We start from the raw sequence: 20,251 nt of genomic DNA on the forward strand, positions 1-20,251 counted from the left end.
CCTGGGAACCTTGAACTGCCGACAGCAGTTTGAACAGCAAGCCAAAATCTGTGACAGAAAAACACCAGGTTATCAGCTTACACACATACTGAGGACAGGTACAATAGATCATTTTTGGAAATAGTTTGAATGGGTTGTGAAAGAGTGAGTACCCTTGCTTTTGCTCCGACAAATATTGACATGCGGTTCATGTACTGTACACGTGTTTGAGACACACCCCCTTGCTAGTGACTGGCCTATAATTTCACGTGGGAAATAATGTCATGTGGGGAAACTTTCCCACTTGACATTACAGAGCAGTCACTAGCGAGGGGCCGGGCGGGGATGTAGCTCAGTAGGCAGCGCGCTGGATTTGTATCCAGTTGGCCGCTGTCAGCGTGAGTTCGTCCCCACGTTCGGCGAGAGATTTATTTCTCAGAGTCAACTTTGTGTGCAGACTCTCCTCGGTGTCCGAACACCCCCGTGTGTACACGCAAGCACAAGACCAAGTGCGCACGAAAAAGATCCTGTAATCCATGTCAGAGTTCGGTGGGTTATAGAAACACGAACATACCCAGCATGCTTCCTCCGAAAGCGGCGTATGGCTGCCTAAATGCAGGTCTGCCTACCGTTACGGAATTTCCGTATTTGTCCCGGAAATCAATAAATTTTATCAAGTGTTCCGGAAAATACGGATGTTCGAAATGCGTCCCGGAAACTCAAAAAAATTCCAAACACGCTCACAACAGGGTGAGCGAGAGAGATTGCCTGGTGAATGACTTCCGGAAATTGCCGAAGTCACAGCTGAGAAATGACGTAGGCGGGTTCCGACTATTGCCGAGCAGCTTTTTGTAGCTAATATGCATGCACCTCAACTTCTTGCAAGAAGAAAAGGTCGAAGAAAAGATGGCGTCAAAAAGGAAAGAAAATCTCGCTGTGTGTGAAACCGATAATGACCCTGCGAAAAAAATGAAGCGTCTGCAGAAATACATCGAGAAATATACGGAGACATACCCGTGTATCAAGCCAGGAAGTGTCGAAACGAAGGTTTTGTGCACGATTTGTGTTAGTGAATTCGGCTGTAAATCTGGCGGCATTGATGACATTCGACGACAGGCCCGAATCACATCAAGAATAAAGAAACACGCGAAAAGGCAAACACCAATACTAGTAAAATCACTGCGAGAGGATTTTCTCGGTGGTCCGCAAGAACAAGACAGATTTTAGAGGCAGCATGGCAAAAGACACTCTCGAAGCACTTGTTGTCGCCAAGTCGAGACCCGGTGAAGCTCTGGATAGAGTTTACACCAACAAGGAGCTCAAAGACATGAAGAGTGCCTATTACAGGTCCCTTCAGGCCAGCTCCAAATGAATGCAGTGACACCACCAAACCTTGTACAAAATGTAAATATTGTAAGTTTGAATTTCATTTTTTCAGTGACATTTACAGTGACAATGTTCAAGTTTGGCAAGATGATTTGAAGGCAATGTTAGGGTAAAATGACACCAGATTGCACCAATTGTGTCCTTTTGGCCAAAAACAATTTCCGGGGGGGCATGCCCCCGGACTCCCCTAGCCAGCTCGCTTGCGCTTCGCGCAACCTCGACTGTTGCGCTTCGCGCAAAATCGACTTATTTTAATCTTCAACAGAACTTTGTCCCTGAAGCTTCACTTGGAGGGTAGGCAGACCTGTAAATGGCGGGGTAAAAACGGTCATACACGTAAAAGCCGTGAAAGTTTCAGCCCATGAACGAACAAACAAACAAACAAACTAGCGAGAGGGTGTGTCTCAAACACGTGTACAGGAACCACATGTCAATATTTGTCCGAGCAAAAGCAAGGGTACTCACTCTTTCACAACCCATACAAACACGACAAGAGTTATTTCCGGAATTTGTCTATTCTGTAACTTCCCCCATAAATCAGCTCACAAAGAACACTCAGGATAGGTGCAATGCCATAACTTCACCAGGTCACCAGGTGCAATTCCATAACTTCACCAGGTTATCAACTCACATGGAACACTCCAGACACATACAATTCCAAAACTATGAAGTTGAACTGCAAATTAGCCTCACTGCTTTTGTTGCCTAGACAGTCATAAACATATGCCCTGTCTTTCAAAAAGTCAGCAATAACAAATCTCTTTGATTTAATCGTTCTCTGAGTCCTCAGTATCAAAATATCAGTTGTAAAGGTAAATCTCTGCCATCCTTTATTTTCACCCTAGATCTAGTTAATATTTCTCAACTGAAAAGATACGCAACAGTGACAACCCCCTTTTACACCTGCTAAAAATCTGACTAATCAAGTCTCAAAAGAGAGAGAGAGATCTAAACTGAAGCAGACCTGGGAACCCCTGTTTTGCACTTGGAGTATTCTCAAACAAACTTGGTGTATTTCCAGAAAAGTGAGCGTACTCCATGATTCAAACATACTTCACACGCGTCCGTCGCACCGTTAATTAAGTTCACAAATACATTTAAAACAAATGCTTCTTTCAATGTTTTCTGACAAAAAATGTAATCACGTGTCAAAATAACGGATTGGCTTTGGGATGCGCTTGTGAAGAAAAGAAGTCTTGGAATTTTTCTCGTATTTTTTTCCCACTGAACGTACTGATCGTATTCTAGACAATCATGCGTACAAAATACGGCGAAATCGTATGGGTTCCCAGGTCTGCTGAAGGCAGATTTATACACATTATTAACAGAAACATCTAGACGGGCGCTGTGGCGGGGTGGTAAGACGTCGGCCTCTTAATCGGAAGGTCGAGGGTTCGAATCCCGGCTGCGGCCGCCTGGTGGGTTAAGTGTGGAGATTTTTCCGATCTCCCAGGTCAACTTATGTGCAGACCTGCTAGTGGCTTATCCTCCTTCGTGTGTACACGCAAGCACAAGACCAAGTGCGCACGGAAAAGATCCTGTAATTCATGTCAGAGTTCGGTGGATTATAGAAACACGAAAATACCCAGCATGCTTCCTCCGAAAGCGGCGTATGGCTGCCTAAATGGCGGGGTAAAAACGGTCATACACGTAAAATTCCACTCATGCAAAAACACGAGTGTACGTGGGAGTTTCAGCCCACAAACGCAGAAGAAGAAACAGAAACATCTGAGAAAGCAGGGTCTTAAAATGAAAAATCCAGTTTCCACTGTATTGCGTGGAATCAAATGCCTTACCAACTACAAACACCAAGGAAAGCACTGAAAATGTGGCCACTTTACTACAGGTTTTAACCTGAAACTGAGTTTTCCGTTTGTGATGTTGGTGAATTGTTACATAACATCTGTGGTTCTTCTTTCTGTCTTCTTTTTTCTGCTTTGTCTTATGCCTGAAGAAGACCCAAGGGTTGAAACGTTCCTCTTATTTGTTCCGTATTCTTCGTTCACACGCAAGAACAGTAGCTTTTGTCTTTTGTTTTATCGCTCTCATGCGCGGTAACCATTGTTCTTATGCTTAAACTGAGAGACTGGTTCCCGATGCAGCCAGGCTCAGAACAAATTGCTTGTTCACAACAAAATCAACTACCTTACCAACATCAGGGATAGCACTGACATTTGGCCACTTTACAGGTTTAACCTGAAACTGAGAGACTGGTTTCTCTCCAGACTCAGCACTAATCGCTCGTTTACAAAAAACAGGTTAAGGAACACGATCACTAAAACGCTCACCTCGACCCGGTTTCTTGACCTCCTTGCCCACTTTGACCCGTAAGTCATGGTTGAAATTCCACACATCCTTATTGTTGACCGATCGGAGGTTGCCGACGTCATTGCTGTAGACACTGCTGCTGCTGCTGCCGGGCCTCTGACCCACTGCCTTTGGTTCGTACACGGCCACGGAGTTATGGTAAATGTCCAGAACGTCTTTGTCACTGTTGTTGCTGCTGCTGTTTGCTTTGACGGCGTTGTGTTTGTGGTTGGTGACGTGGTTTGAGGGGGAGGGGACTTTGCTGCTGATGACAGGTGCGTAGAGGGGAGGGTTGGGTGGTGATGACGATGGTGACGAAGGGGGCGATTCTGCGTCACTGTTGCTGGAGTTAGCTGCCGTGGAGTCGGTGTCCATGTCTTCGTCTATCACAATGGCTAACCGACTCTCGTCTGGTGCACCGGGGGAGAAAGCATACCGATAAAATTAATTATAAAACAAGATAGTTAACTGCACTGCAGTTCAAAACTTGAGTCCCCAAACTAATGTTCCCTCAAAAGCGGCGTATGACTGCCTTGAGGTGAGATATGTGCACGTTATAAATTCTCGTATTATTATTATTATCATTATTAAATGGTGGAGTAAAAACGGTCATACACATAAAAACCCACTCGAGCAAAAACTTGTGTACATGGGAATTTCAGCCCATGAACGCAGAAGAAGAAAAACTGACGTGACTTAACAAAGACTAAATGTCAAAGAAAAATTCCTCCTAAAATCCATTGTTCTTGATAAGAAAAAAGGACTTTTAAAACCGAAGAACATCCATTCCAATTTTTCACAAACTTGGCTAATCACAACCTGGTCATGAGGTAGAGACTAACAGCACATCAATTACTGCTGAAAATCTGTTGTTTCTGCCTGCCTTCTCACATAAAACTTCACTTGCATGCCTTACCAAAATCAAACCATCCACACAGCTTGGCTGAAATAAACAGGCTGATCCTTGCTAGTTTCTACTTCCTATGCCATAAATGATACTCCTCCATGCCCACATCCTTGTCCACCCCCCCCCCCCCCCCCACCACCAAAAAAAAAAAGAAGAAAAAAAAGAGAAGAAAACAACAAACAAACCAACAACAACCTTAACAACAACAATAACCAACAACAACAACAACAATAACCAACAACAACCTCAACAACAACAAACAAACCAACAACAACAAACAAACCAACCAAACAACAACAAACAAACCAACAACAACAACAACAACAACAACAACAACAACAACCACCACCACCAGAAGCCTAGAAACAAGCAAATAAACCCACTCTTTCTTATTTCCGTTTATTTCCCTCAAACCTCACCACAGTGGAACCCCCTTTCAATTCAAGACCCCCCCCCCCCCCCCCCTTTTCAAAACCTGGTTTTTTTTTACATTTAGTCAAGTTTTGACTAAATGTGTTAACATAGAGGGGGGAATCGAGACGAGGGTCGTGGTGTATGTGTGTGTGTGTGTGTGTGTGTGTGTGTTGTCTGTGTGTATGTAGAGCGATTCAGACTAAACTACTGGGCCGATCTTTATGAAATTTGACATGAGAGTTCCTGGGTATGATATCCCCGGATGTTTTTTTTCATTTTTTCGATAAATACCTTTGATGACGTCATATCCGGCTTTTTGTAAAAGTTGAGGCGGCACTGTCACACCCTCATTTTTCAATTAAATTGATTGAAATTTTGGCAAAGCAATCTTCGACGAAGGCCGGGGTTTGGTATTGCATTTCAGCTTGGTGGCTTAAAAACTAATGAGTGAGTTTGGTCATTAAAAATCGGAAACTTCTAATTAAAATTATTTTTTTATTAAACGATCCAAAAACAATTTCATCTTATTCTTCGTCATTTTCTGATTCCAAAAACATATACATATGTTATATTTGGATTAAAAACAAGCTCTGAAAATTAAAAATATAAAAATTATGATCAAAATTAAATTTTCTAAATCGTTTTAAAAACTATTTCATCTTATTCCTTGTCGGTTCCTGATTCCAAAAACATATAGATATGATATGTTTGGATTAAAAACACGCTCAGAAAGTTAAAACGAAGAGAGGTACAGTAAAGCACAGCGCAATCGCTACCGCGCCAAACAGGCTCGTCACTTTCGCTGCCTTTTACACTAGCGGCGGACTACGTTCAGTTTCATTCTGTGAGTTCCACAGCTTGACTAAATGTAGTAATTTCGCCTTACGCGACTTGTTTAGGTTTGCACTGTATCACAAAGCCACACAATATCTGCACACAAAGCCACACAATATCTGCACACAGAGCCACACAATATCTGCACACAAAGCCACACAATATCTGCACACAAAGCCACACAATATCTGCACACAGAGCAGCAGAAACAGCGTACCTTCTGACAGGGACATATAGGAGAGGTCCTCATCAGAGACTGATCGCGCGGGCGAGGCTGGCGGAGAGGGACGCGGTGAAGCCAGGATTCTGTAGGGAACGTCTCGTGGCAGCGGCCCTGTACACCACACATACAACATTGTTTGGATACAACACACACTTCCTCACACAAAACCTCAATACTTTCAATGATATGTTAACCATCACATTTTGACCTTTGTCAATGCTTCAATCACACAATTTCTAGTACTTTAGTAGTCAAAACAATTGTAAAACTAGTAAACTTTAAAACTAAAGAAGTTGTTTCTAATTTTCACAAAGTTTTAACAGCTGTATGAACAAATAATAATAAAAGAAAGCCCCCAAAAGATACTTACCAGGTTTCCGCTTGCGACCAGGCCCTGGGGAGGCTGGCGCTTCTGTTCTGCGCTTCGGTGACTGGTTCCCTCCGTTCAAGAAAGCGTCTTCTGCCTCGTCTATCATCATGTTCTGGACAAAGAATGTATACACGTTTCACTTACTTGCCGCAGCTTGCTTGTAAACTCACGCTGACAGCGGCCAACTGGATACAAAACCAGTGCGCTACCAACTGAGCTACATCCCCACCCCTAATTCCATAACTGACACCAGTGTCAATGTGCAAAATCAATTCATCACAAAATCCTCACACTGCACAGGTTTCCATGGTGAGGCTGTTGATTTTGAGTATGTGCTTAAGTGGAGGGATGGCCTCATCCCATGTCAAACTCTGGGCAGATCTGAGGTGGAGATAGAAATTGCTTAGGCCAAACAAACAAAAAAAGTCTGTTTACGGTATCCCGATCAACCCTATTTTTTCGCGCGACCCTAGACTTTTTTGGGGGGCATTTGGGAAAAAAAAACACCTTTGTTTTTGGGCAAAATAACTTAAAAATGTTTTTTGGGAAAAATTTAAAAAAAAACAATAAATAAAAAAATTCCCGACCTACCGACCCTATTTTTTTTGCCTATGTAACCGTAAACAGACTTTTTGTTTTTGTTGGCCTTACACAAGAAGGAATACACCTTTGAGTGATCGCTCACATGAGAAGGATGGTACTTTTAACAAAAGGGACACAGAATATGTCCTGATTCCCCCGAAAGCGGCATATGGTTGCCATAATGGCGGGGTAAAAACGATTATACACATAAAATCCCACTCGTGCTAAAGAAAACACGAGTGTACATGGGAGTTTCAGCCCATGAACGCAGAAGAAGCAGAGGAAGTCCTGTACCTGTTTGTTGACCTTGAAAGGGTTGCCGAACATGTGAAGGCGTGCTGGCTGGTTGTCGATGGGTCGTAACGGTGGTGGCTGCTTCTTCAACTGCTCCTGATAGTTGCCCATCTGTTGAACCGGAACACTGTGTCGCTCCTCTGGAAGACCACATTAAGGTAGAGTTTATGTTGTGTGCAATTGCTCACTTCAGTATCAATCAATCAATAGAAAGGAAAAAAGAAAGAAAGAAAGAAAGAAAGAAAGAAAGAAAGAAAGAGAGAGAGAGAGAGAGAGAGAGAGAGAGAGAGAGAGAGAGAGAGAGAGAGAGAGAGAGAGAGAGAGAGAGAGAGAGAGAGAGAGAGAGAGAGAGAAAAATAAGAAAGAAAGAATAAAACGTTTTTCTTAAAATTACATTGAATGAACATGTCATAGACGCAAATCCCAGGCAGCTGAATTATGTGTGTTTGAATAATACAAACTACTAAGCTCAATAAACTTAAGTAAATCACAAGAAAACCACCTTGAAGGCTGCAATCCACTTGTGTGCAAACCTTACCTGCCTCCTAGATATAAATCAAGTCTCAAAAATATATAAAAGTTTACCTTGCAATGTAGAATTTTTTATATATACAAACTCATCTGACTCTCTCTCAAACAAAAATGATGGCTGAAAAAGCATGCATTCAATCAAGCCATGTCCAGCCAACTGACCTTGCTCCATCAACGTGATTGCTGTGTGCGACGTCTGCAACAGGTTTTTCCTCATCCTCGATACCTGGTCCAGCAGGTTCTTACGAGGGATGTCGTATGCATTTCTAAAAATAAACAAAAGGTGGGTTTATATGTTTGTTAATGATAATGGTATGGCTGAAGCAAGACATGTGTTTATGCACACTCTCACTCTGTCTCGCATATGAGTTGTTCTTTGCTACTGGTCACAAGTGGGGGTCAGCTCACACGGACGCATTTTTTCAATACAGTCTAGGGGAGAAACTGGTCACAAAGCACCCAGTACGTGCCAGAGAGATAGGAGAATCGGCACAATCACAGAAAATACCAAAATCATTCAATAGATATGGAAATATTAAGATTTACTGTGAAAATGCTAGCAAAAATGGCGTCCAGAAATGGGAACGCACACTTGGTGCGTCTTTGAAGACTTACCTCCCGTTCTGTGTTGTTGATAATAGTCGTGTTTGTGCTGTTTTTGTTGAAATAGTATCTAATAAAACTGATGCAGTTCTTGAAATGTTGCAAATTATTGTTGTCTTTGTGAAATGCGAGAGTGTTGTGAGGCGTAATCTGCATACGGCTGATGTCCCACATAGGGTACCCCACTTCGATCAGCGTATCACTCCAAATGAGCTTCATAGCAGAAAAGCAGATACACTACCAAAACACTGCATAACAGATCTACAAGTCTGAGCCAGAATCATTGAAATTTACTTTCTGTATAAAATATTGCAATCAAATTTGTTCACGCCGTCACACAAATAACGCAGGTTACCCTCGCCTTCGATTCAAAGTAACTCCAATCTGACTGAATTACCATCGAAATGCAGATGACGAACTGATTCACCACACATTTGTGGTATTTTATACACAAATTTCAACTGTGTTGTTTCGCGATAAACAGCCATAAACAAACAAATGTGGCGCCGTCACGTCGCCTCGGAAGGAATAACGCAGGTGACCAAGACTTGTTTCCGATACCTGTCTGATTAAAATCATCGTTTTTTTCACGAATGACGGCTCTTTGGCAGATCTGGTGAGTTGAAAACTGTCTATGAATGTTTCATTTAATGTCAAATGCGTACATTCTTGTCGATATTGTTACCCTTGGGCTCATAAATTAAGTCAATCGTCGTATTGTCCGAAAGTGACTTTTGTCAGCATAGAACTTACTGTGCTTTGATCATTGACTGAGAAGAATCTTCCGATGACACTAGTTCATTTCACTACGCGACTGCAGATCTGCAAGGAAACTTATGGCAGGGGAAATAAGCTTAACTGAAGACAAATAAGCAGAGTAACTGTTCTTCAACGGATTGCTCTCACTGATCTAAATATTTAGATCTTGTCGTCTGCTAGTCTGCTAGTAAGTAGTCTTCGGTCGTGTGAAAGTCACATCTAATTCAACTGTGTGCATCAATCCGTGTAGTAAAATGTTGATCTTTGATGATTTGGCAACATAACTTCGCTAAATGTGCTTCGAGTGTATCTCCCCGTCATTTGGAAACGTCTTTTAACAAGACCATGTTTTGACAGCCCAGACGGGGAGGATCCTCGATAGCTCACAGGGTATATAATGTTTTCCGCCGTTTTTTGAAGAATCCTTTCAAATTTGCTATTCCAAAAGTACCCTATGACACGACTCGAGTGGCAAAGAACATTCTCTGCAATTCCTGTCTCAGTCCGTGCAGCCGTTTCGGGTCCTATCGTCATCATACAAACATAGCCTACACACAGACACACAAGAACCAGCTTTAAAAGTTAGATTATGTAGGAACCATGTGAACCAGTGATTTTTTCTTATGTACAACAGATACTACAGTATTTCTGCTTTATGAAAAGCAATATTTCAAAAACAAAACTAGAGATTTGAATTTTGACCACTTTTTCCCCTTTCTGTCACCAGTACTGAAGAACAACTCATGTACAAATCACTATCTCTCTCTTTTCTCTATTGACAACTGTGTAGCCCTAGCAGTCTATGACGTATTCTACAAAATAAAGAGTTCAAGATAATACTGTCAATTTCACAAGAAAAATATCGAATTTCAACAGAACTGGTGAAATTTAACACCCAGCTGTTGATATAAATTAATTACCTGTGCCTGCCTGTATCATCTGACATATAGACCTTCTGGTGGACACCCCTCAACACATCGTTTCAATTTATCTCAGTTTATGTTGTTGACAAATAGTCTATTGGTCTTTTTTTCCGCACGCTTACTTTATAGAAATCTTGTAAAAAACAAATAAATTTGCAATTCTATTCTCTCTCTCTCTCGTATGAGCTTGACGTTTGCTTGATTTTGTCAAATGTACTTTTTGTGAAATTTTCTTTTTTAATATTGTAAAAACGAAACCACTGGTTATGCAATTAAACCATCCATCCATCCATCCCTCTCTCTCACCTGTAATGTTGTGGTTTGACAGTAGGGTCTGGGACGGCGATGTGGAACTTGGAATAGTCGGCTGTCAGCTCCTGCTTCAGGATGGACATGTTTCCCCCTATGCTTGCCAGCAGCTGGGAGAAATCTCGTCGCTGTAACACTGACGTTTTCGTCCTGTTCACACAGCAAGAGAAAGTGGTAAAATGGACTCTCGCCATGCTGAGATCAGAGAGACAATGCTTACCTAAGCTAAAAAAATAAAATAAAAAAAAGCTTACATTTTGTGGGTATTGTGAACGGTTGATAGGGCCACAAAAAAAAAATAGGTGTGGTTACGGTAACATAGCCCCAAAAAAATAGGGTAGGAAGGTAGGCAATCACTTTTTTTGTTTTAACTTTTTTTTCTAATGTGTACAAATTAAACCTACTTGACAGGGAAATAAGTGTGCGACTCGGGCGCTTTCGCTTTCATTGCGTTTTCTGCACTCGTTTTCTTGTGTGTGTGGTTTTTTTTTGACAAATGTAATAAAAAGTTATAGGGTCGGCCCCTAAAAATAGGGTAGGTCGGGTTACCGTAACCACACCTATTTTTTTTTTTAGGCCTAGTCTTATTATTATTTGTCTATCATGACTGACGCAATGGTCCAATGGATAAGACGCTTGTACGGTCTAATAAGAAGACAATGGTCGATGCAAACATTTGAATGTTCAAATCTCAGCCGCGCCAGGTGGGTTCAAGGGTGGAGAATTTTTCCAGGTCAACTTACCTGCAGACCTTTTAGTGCCTTTTTTGCTATTGATTTTGTTGTATCTCAAACAAGACAAAAAACTTCTTGATCACTTCCAACTTTTGAGAGGAAAAAAAGAGAGATTTGTCTGATCTCAAGCAGGATACAGAGGACCCTTATAAGACCCCCCAATTCTTCTTTTCTTCTTCTGCGTTCGTGGGCTGAAACTCCCACATACACTCGTGTTTTTTGCACGAGTGGAATTTTACGTGTCTGACCGTTTTTTACCCCGCCATTTAGGCAGCCATACACCGTTTTCGGAGGAAGCATGCTGGGTATTTTCGTGTTTCTATAACCCACCGAACTCTGACATGGATTACAGGATCTTTTTCGTGCGCACTTGGTCTTGTGCTTGCGTGTACACACGGGGGTGTTTGGACACCGAGGAGAGTCTGCACACAAAGTTGACTGAGAAATAAATCTCTCGCCGAACGTGGGGACGAACTCACGCTGACAGCGGCCAACTGGATACAAATCCAGCGCGCTACCGACTGAGCTACATCCCCGCCCTGACTGAGCTACATCCCCGCCCTGACTGAGCTACATCCCCGCCCTGACTGAGCTACATCCCCGCCCTGACTGAGCTACATCCCCGCCCTGACTGAGCTACATCCCCGCCCTGACTGAGCTACATCCCCGCCCTGACTGAGCTACATCCCGCCCTGACTGACCTACATCCCCGCCCTTGAGATCCCCCATTTTAAGACTCCCTCCTTTTAAAGACCTGATTTTCTCAGATTTTTTGAGGTCATAAAAGGGGGGTTCCACTGTATCAGGATATGGACATTTTCCCTGCGGAGGGCACTGCTTTGAACTGACCTGGAGTCCACAGTGATTCCTTCGTGGGGCGGTGGTTTCTGTCCCACAGACGCGTTCATCCTGTCCATCTCCACTTTGGCCTGCAACACACGTGTTCAACATTGAGCGTCACTTTGCTGGCACTAATAATAATAACAACAAGAAGGGCAAAGCCCATACGACTCACATGCTTTACACATTTTTCCTACCAAAATACATGTGACCCAAGGTCAAGGTCATCCAAGGTCATGCAACACAAAGCTGTTAATTCAAGACATAGGAAGTACAATGGTGCTTATTGGCTCTTTCTACCATGAGATATGGTCACTTTTAGTGGTTCACTACCTTATTTTGGTCACATTTCATAAGGGTCAAAGTGACCTTGACCTTGATCATATGTGACCAAATGTGTCTCATGATGAAAGCATAACATGTGCCCCACATAATTTTTAAGTTTGAAACAGTTATCTTCCATAGTTCAGGGTCAAGGTCACTTCAAAATATGTATACAATCCAACTTTGAAGAGCTCCTGTGACCTTGACCTTGAAGCAAGGTAAACCAAACTGGTATCAAAAGATGGGGCTTACTTTGCCCTATATATCATATATAGGTGAGGTATTGAATCTCAAAAACTTCAGAGAAAATGGGAAAAATGTGAAAAATAGCTGTTTTTTAGGCAACATTTATGGCCCCTGCGACCTTGACCTTGAAGCAAGGTCAAGATGCTATGTATGTTTTTTGGGGCCTTGTCATCATACACCATCTTGCCAAATTTGGTACTGATAGACTGAATAGTGTCCAAGAAATATCCAACGTTAAAGTTTTCCGGACGGACGGACGTCCGGACGGACGGACGGACGGACGGACGGACGGACGGACGACTCGGGTGAGTACATAGACTGACTTTTGCTTCGCATGTGAGTCAATAAATAACCAGGCATGGGAATTGAAAAAAGTTAAAAAAAGGCTGAAATTTTGTAAGTTATAGCAAAGTCGACGATTGGAAGCGCCTAGCCCTACTAGGGGGGTCCGGGGGCATGCCCCCAGGGAATTTTTGTCTCCAAAGAACCCAAATGGTGCAATCTGGTGTCATCTGAGCTCCAAGTTTGCCATTAAATTCAGTTTTTAGAACCAGTTTTGCCTCCCCCATTTATATTTTCGGCGGACACTTGTGTTTTTTCGGCGTAACAACAGAAATTTGCCTTTCGGCGGAATATTTCCATGCCTAATAACTTTTCTATTGTGCGAGTCCCAGCAATTGGCTCCAGGCCCTTTACAATAAGAACCTTAAAGGCACAGTAAGCCTCCCGTAAACCATCACATATATTGTCAGGCTTTTACACACAGTACAAACACCCTTTCATTTAAACACTCACCGCTTGAGAACATCCTAGGTGCCCTACGTAAAGAGCGAGCAATTTTCAAAGAATTTATTTTTGTGGACCCTCTGATCAGCAAATCAGGCGCCTCGTTTTGGCGCTAGAACTAACTTTTAAAATCTAGATAATAAATTGACAGCTTGTTACACAAACATTCTTAAATCATAAAAGAATTCTTTTTTCATCAAGACAAGATCAGTACAATTTGAAGTTTTGAAAGTTTGAAAAAAGAAAAGCCCGGAAACGTGTCACGCAAACCGTCTTTCTCGTAGCAGATGACGGTTCTGCCTAGCGTCCATTCCTCTGAACAGTCAACTGTCATCGCTCTAGTTCGTGTGAATCGCAGCCGTTTGTTGCGTTTAGATTCAGAGGTACACAATAACATGCTATTGCAGATGAGCTTACAGCGAGTCCCATTAAAATCACAAACTGACGACTACATTGTGAAAAAAGGAAACTGGATCACACGGGTTCGCGATGGCTCAGGGGTAAGATAAACCACGCAAAAATAAATTCTTTGAAAATTGCTCGCTCTTTACGGAGGGCACCTAGGATGTTCAAAAGCGGTGAGTGTGTAAATGAAAGGGTGTTTGTACTGTGTGTAAAAGCCTGACAGTATCTGTGATGGTGTACGGGAGGCTTACTGTGTGTAAAAGCCTGACAGTATCTGTGATGGTGTACGGGAGGCTTACTTTGTACTGTGTGTAAAAGCCTGACAGTATCTGTGATGGTGTACGGGAGGCTTACTGTGGCCTTTAACCAACCTGGTTTTTCAGTTTCTTGAGGTAGGTGATGACGGAGTAGCTCAGACAGGTGTCGTAGTTCTCAGGTACAAGGGTGGGCACCCCTACCCTCGCCAGCACCCTCCGCAACGGCTGAAACAAAGTTTACAAATCTAATCAAGCTGGCGTATCTTTGACAAGCATTTTGTTCAATGTCTGCTTAATTTTGAGGCCACTTAATCATCAGCAGTAAAACAAGAAGAGCAAACGCTCGATCGAGTCACTTTCGCAGTTCTGAATATTATATGAGGCATCAGATGGACAGGAAGAAATTGCTATTCACAACACAATGAGTCACGTTCACATAAAATTTGAGCCCGGTCACTTTTATAGTTTCCGAGAAAAGCCCAACCTTAAGTTGTGTGTTGCCGAACAGAAAAGGCTAGTTATCTCCCTTGTTTTTCTGATAACGTTCGTAAAAGGCTACAGATGTAAATACTTTGATGTAAAGAATAATCCTACAAAGTTTCAATCACATCCGATGAACTTTGTCAAAGATATAAAATGTCTAATTTTTCCTTTGACGCTGACCTGTGACCTTGAAAAAGGTCAAAGGTCAACGAAACCATCGTTAAAGTGTAGAGGTCATTGGAGGTCACGACTAAACAAAATATGAGCCCGATCGCTTTGATAGTTTCCGAGAAAAGTCCAACGTTAATCCGGCCGGCCGGACAGACTAACACTGACCGATTACATAGAGTCACTTTTTCTCAAGTGACTCAAAAAACCATAGAATAAAAAAACCATACACACACACAAAGAGAGAGAGAGAGAGAGAGAGAGAGAGAGAGAGAGAGAGAGAGAGAGAGAGAGAGAGAGAGAGAGAGAGAGTAATAGAGAGAGAGGAGGGGGATGAACAGTTAGACACAAATACTGAGCGCACACACGTTAGTTTGTTACATACACTCAGCAAAATGTATCCCTTCACACACACACACACACACACACACACACTCTTGCAACATGCTAAAGTTCCATCATATCACTGTTTCTTACAACATTGATTTGTTTGAACCAACAGTTTCTCTAGACAATGTCTGTAAAAATACAATCACAATCCCACCACAAACAAGAAATACCCAACTTCCAACAGGCTAAGACATGGAATGTTTTTAAGATTCACTTCCACAGGTATGCGAATAAAAACATCACTCAAACAGCTAAACAAAATAAATAAATAGGAAATATGGAATAATTGCGGAAATAGGGCTGTGTGAGACTATCCAATCACAACTCCCAAATTCCCCCACCCTTCTATCAGAATAGTAATATTTAACCATTAGCCTCACCAACAAACAAGAAACAATTTTTTTTTTTAAAGAAACAAAGGCAAAACAACTCAGGGTTGAAGCAGCCTGCATGCAACTGAGGTTAAAAAAACCCAAAAAACCCCAAAAAAACATTAACTTGGAATGACCTACCCCTGCATAGTATCCAGGCATGGATTTCAGGTACTTGTCAAACCTTTCCCGCCACTGCTGGTTGGGTTTCAACTTGTGCACTTTGAACAATTCATCTGTAATGGAAAGGGAAATGCAATGACACATCAAGGAACAAAAGCATATTTATGCATTCATACCCAAAACACGCATGTGATGACACGCAAGAACTTGAATACAAAGGCGTTCATATAAAGGGGGGAGGCAACTCGCGTAATCTGCAGAGGATGAAGAATGAACCTACCCACGCACACACTATCTCTCTCTCTCAAAGATACACACACACACATTGTCTCTCTCTCATGGATGCTCATGCACACACACAAACACACAGTGACACAGACTCTCTCTTATGGATGCACATGCACACAAACACACACACATTGTTACTATCTCATGGACACACACACACACACACACACACACACACACACACTGACCCAGGAGAGGCAGAAGCACAGGGTAGTTGTAGGGCATGACAAACAGGTTGACAGAAGTCAGAGTGCTGCTGGGCTTGAGGTAGCCGAACGGATGAGACTGATCGCTGAATCTTGCACTGCTCGCCACAAACGTCTGCAGCAAAAAAAATGCAGATGTAAAACTATTTGACAGATAACATTTTTAGTTCTTAACTGTTCAGCAAATGTTGGGTTTTTTTTGGTTGAGATTTAAAATTAGCACATGTCTGCGCATTGTTATCAACAAGACTGTATGAGATAATGACAGAACTGCAGCAGGCAACACAAAATAATCCTGTTCAAGTCGACAAATGGTTTTAGAAAAATTGATGCAGACAAAAAGGTGGGCAGTTTCACATCCCTCAATGTCAACATCCCTCAATGTCAACACCCCTCAATGTCAACACCCCTCAATGTCAACACCCCTCAATGTCAACACCCCTCAATGTCAACACCCCTCAATGTCAACACCCCTAAATGTCAACACCCCTCAATGTCAATCAAAAGGCCTTGAAATAAAACAATTTTCCAGTAACACACACATTTTTGGGGGGGGGGGGGGGTGGGGGCAGATGCGAGTGTTTGCCCACGCTTCTTGCAGTGAGCTTCATGAAGTAGACTTGGCCACAAACACAAACACAGAAGTCCAAAGTATGCGCTCACCTGCCAGCAGACGTTGGGCTGTCGTCTCTCCAAGATGAACTGTGTCAGCGGTGAGGGCTCCAGCTCGTACTTGTCGAAGGGAATGTTTTCAATCACCATGGGGTCGCACGGTATACAGGAAAAGCGCACTACAGGGTGGGCTGATCTGGCAGGCTGTGCAGAATAAAGATTGCAGATGTAAAAGCTGTGTTGAGTAATACAAAGAAAATACTGACATTTTTTTGATGACTGCTCCCACGATAAGCCGGAAATTCATACATGGACTCGGTGGCCGAGTGGTAACGCACTTGCACTCGGAAGCGAGAGGTTGCGAGTTCGACCCTGGGTCAGGGCATTAGCAATTTTCTCCCCCCTTTCCTAACCTAGGTGGTGGGTTCAAGTGCTAGTCTTTCGGATGAGACGAAAAACCGAGGTCCCTTCGTGTACACTACATTGGGGTGTGCACGTTAAAGATCCCACGATTGACAAAAGGGTCTTTCCTGGCAAAATTGTATAGGCATAGATAAAAATGACCACCAAAATACCCGTGTGACTTGGAATAATAGGCCGTGAAAAGTAGGATATGCGCCGAAATGGCTGCGATCTGCGTGATGTATTGTGTAAAATCAATTCCATCTCACACGGCATAAATAGATCCCTGCGCCTTGAATATGTGCGCGATATAAATTGCATAAAATACAAAAATACAAAAATAAAAATAAATCCCTGCGCTTAGAACTGTACCCACGGAATACGCGCGATATAAGCCTCATATTGATTGATTGATTGACAAATTTACCTTTCAGAAAACCTATAATCAAAATATCCTCCACCCTCTTTTTATATCAGGTCTCACGTACATTGCAAAATTTTGTCAACCTCATTACAAAAAGCAGAATACCGTTTTACACCTGAGACCCACTCACCAGTTGTGGACTCTGGACATCAGGCCAGAAGCCCTCAGGGATGGGCCAGTGGCCGTTGAACTGTCCCTTAGCGGCCGAGCGCGGGACGTAGATGAGGCGTCGACAAGTTTGCCAGCTGGTGGTGTTGTTCTGCGGCTGCTGTTGCTGCAGCTGTGAGATGGGCATGATGGGCTTCTTGTCGTCCAGTCCGTTCAGCTCCAACACCGGCCTGTTCACGTCTTGGTTTTCTGTGAGGGAACAACATTTTTTTTTTAATCGAGCGGTCGTTGTGGGCAGGTGGCCGATTTCAAGACTTCATTGTGAGGGAACATTTATGGGGTTTTGAATGCATTTGGGGGAGATCTTAAGCTTAACTGTGGTACCCGTTGCCAGCTGCCGTTCCTGTGTGCATTTGGAAAAGCTTGAACGTGTATGTTTTTGCTTCCTGTCACTTGAATTTGAAGAGAAAACGGGAAGAAGAACCCTGTTGTTTGTTAGCATGAGTCTCTACTTCAATGTTCTATGCACACAGAGAACAGCTGCTTGACCGGTGGTCAGACACTGCACCAAGACACTCATTCCCATCATCTCGCCAGCCCCATTTCACCTCTCCTCTCAGACTCGCACAGAAGCAACAGCTGAGGAAAACAGGAACAAAACAAACACGTCACAGGGGTGTTGTCTGGTGTCGGCAAAACTTACTTCAAAATCGCTGAAAACTTTGCCATCATTTTCTCAGAATTACCTACCTTTTTTCACAACAGGAGTGAGGTGTTACCAAAGACTTTAAACAAAAATTGCTGATGCAGTCAAACCTGTCTTGACGACCACTTGTCTATAACAACTACCTGCCAATTACAACCACCCCGAAAAATACCAAACAAGTTTTGTTATTGCCATATAAGTCCCCTTTCCATAGTGACTACCTGTCTAAAACAACCATTTCAGGTTTGCCCCAATGGCTTGTTGCTATAGACAGGTTTTTAGTCTACTTTGTATGGTAATTTCAGCAAATTTGCCGGGAAAAAATAGACCCTAGCAACATCTCTGTGACATGAGGGTTACACTTGCAGACGAGAGCAAGGCAGAAAGATTAACACGAGAAAAACAGTTCACCTTTGGCATTGCCGTTAGCATCCCCATTTTCTGTCTTTCCTGCAAAGTTAAAATAGAAAATAACTGTCTTGGTCTCGAATGACAAATCGGAGGATGAGAAAAAGATGGAGGTAGAGGAGAAGAAGAGGCAGAAGAACGACAAAAGGAGATGACAAAGATGAAAAAGACACCAAACACGAAACTAAAAGGAGAAAAACAAGCGTGACATTTTGGGAAAGACCAAATGCATACACATTTACAGTTACAGGGATAAAACTTTTAAAACAAGGAAGAAAGAAAAACCTGCATGGATACGATGCCTATCGTTCTCAAGGCTTATTATCTCTCTTTCTTGGGATGCGTTGCAAGTAAAAATAAACATGTCCATTTTAAATCACACAAAAAAGGCATCTTAGATAAAAACAAAAATTTTAAAAAAGAAATCATGTTTAAATTCAAACATTCCTGATTTCTTTCATTTAAGCCTGACATTTTTAACTGGGCAAGGTTGACTACGCGAAGTAAACTTTGCCAAGCTGGCCGCACGGAGCTTAAGCACTGAGTTTTTAGGCCAAAAAAAAAAAGGTCTGTTTACGGTAACATAGGCCAAAAAAATAGGGTCGGTAGGTCGGGATTTTTTTTTTTTTTCTCTCCTCCAAAAAACCATATTTTTACGTTATTTTGCAAAAAAAAACAAAAAAAGATTTTTTTTTCTTTTCTTTTTTTCCCCCCAAATGCCAAAAAAAAGTCTAGGGTCGCGCGAAAAAAATAGGGTCGGTCGGGTTACCGTAAACAGACCTATTTTTTTTTTGGCCTTAGTAAAAAAAAAGACTTGGCAAAGTCTGGGCGAAGTCCACTTTGGGCTGAATTAAGGACAGTCTTTGCAGTATTTACCTTCAGCCACAGGAGGGGGATCAGGACCAAACTTCTCAAGGTTGACGACCACTCCACTGTGAACTTTCTGCACCAGTGACTCCAACGCTCCATTGATCATCTTCTGGCTGTACACTGCGTATGATCGACCTGCAAAATATCCAAGGCTGCTAGGTCACAAACTGTATACTGTTTTAATTCACTAAATCTGTTCGTATGTTATCAAATTCCAAAGAAAGAAAATGACTTACCTATCACAGTGCATGCCTGAAATTGTCGAATTCCGAACATAACTCTGTCGGTTGTGTATGGGTTGTGGAGGAGCACACTTGTGATTGGCCCTTCCAATGTTTGTCAGAGATTTTGGCAACGGTATTCACTCTTACACAACCTATACAAACCTGATGGAGGTATTTCTTTTTTTTTAATTTTTTTAATTTTTTTTTTTACATTTTATTTCCTTTATATACACATAAACACAGCATAGCATACATCATACACCGAGTTTGTCAACAAAGCGCATACACACGTACATACCTAGACAAGACGCAGACATAGACAGTAGGGTGGGATGTTGAAAAGACAGGGGATATGGAAGGGGGGGGGGGGGGGGGGGAACTTAGGTTGTGGGGGGGGAGTTGTAACTGAGGTTGGGGGAGGGGAGGGGGGTAGGTGGGGGCAGTGGTCACAATTT

At 42.5% G+C, this 20,251-nt stretch overlaps 1 protein-coding gene across 2 annotated transcripts in view; it reads right to left on the bottom strand.

Moving 5' to 3' along the window:
- Positions 1-20,251, bottom strand: part of LOC138945701 (integrator complex subunit 6-like) — a 38,590-nt gene that overhangs the window by 1,606 nt on the left and 16,733 nt on the right. The window contains exons 6-20 of one of the 2 annotated variants that reach the window (XM_070317190.1): positions 19,579-19,707; positions 18,706-18,744; positions 17,611-17,837; positions 16,706-16,858; positions 16,025-16,157; positions 15,567-15,661; positions 14,128-14,238; positions 12,005-12,084; positions 10,419-10,571; positions 7,990-8,093; positions 7,297-7,436; positions 6,421-6,532; positions 6,045-6,161; positions 3,654-4,082; positions 1-48 (exon numbers count right to left, since the gene is read on the bottom strand). The exon at positions 1-48 is cut by the window's left edge and continues 1,606 nt beyond it. In XM_070317190.1, coding sequence (XP_070173291.1) covers positions 1-48; positions 3,654-4,082; positions 6,045-6,161; positions 6,421-6,532; positions 7,297-7,436; positions 7,990-8,093; positions 10,419-10,571; positions 12,005-12,084; positions 14,128-14,238; positions 15,567-15,661; positions 16,025-16,157; positions 16,706-16,858; positions 17,611-17,837; positions 18,706-18,744; positions 19,579-19,707 — 2,070 coding nt within the window. The remainder of the gene's footprint in view (positions 49-3,653; positions 4,083-6,044; positions 6,162-6,420; positions 6,533-7,296; positions 7,437-7,989; positions 8,094-10,418; positions 10,572-12,004; positions 12,085-14,127; positions 14,239-15,566; positions 15,662-16,024; positions 16,158-16,705; positions 16,859-17,610; positions 17,838-18,705; positions 18,745-19,578; positions 19,708-20,251) is intronic. The other variant, XM_070317191.1, reaches the window with a different exon arrangement.

This window comes from Littorina saxatilis, linkage group LG13 (assembly GCF_037325665.1).
Source record: "Littorina saxatilis isolate snail1 linkage group LG13, US_GU_Lsax_2.0, whole genome shotgun sequence".
NCBI lineage: Eukaryota > Metazoa > Mollusca > Gastropoda > Littorinimorpha > Littorinidae > Littorina > Littorina saxatilis.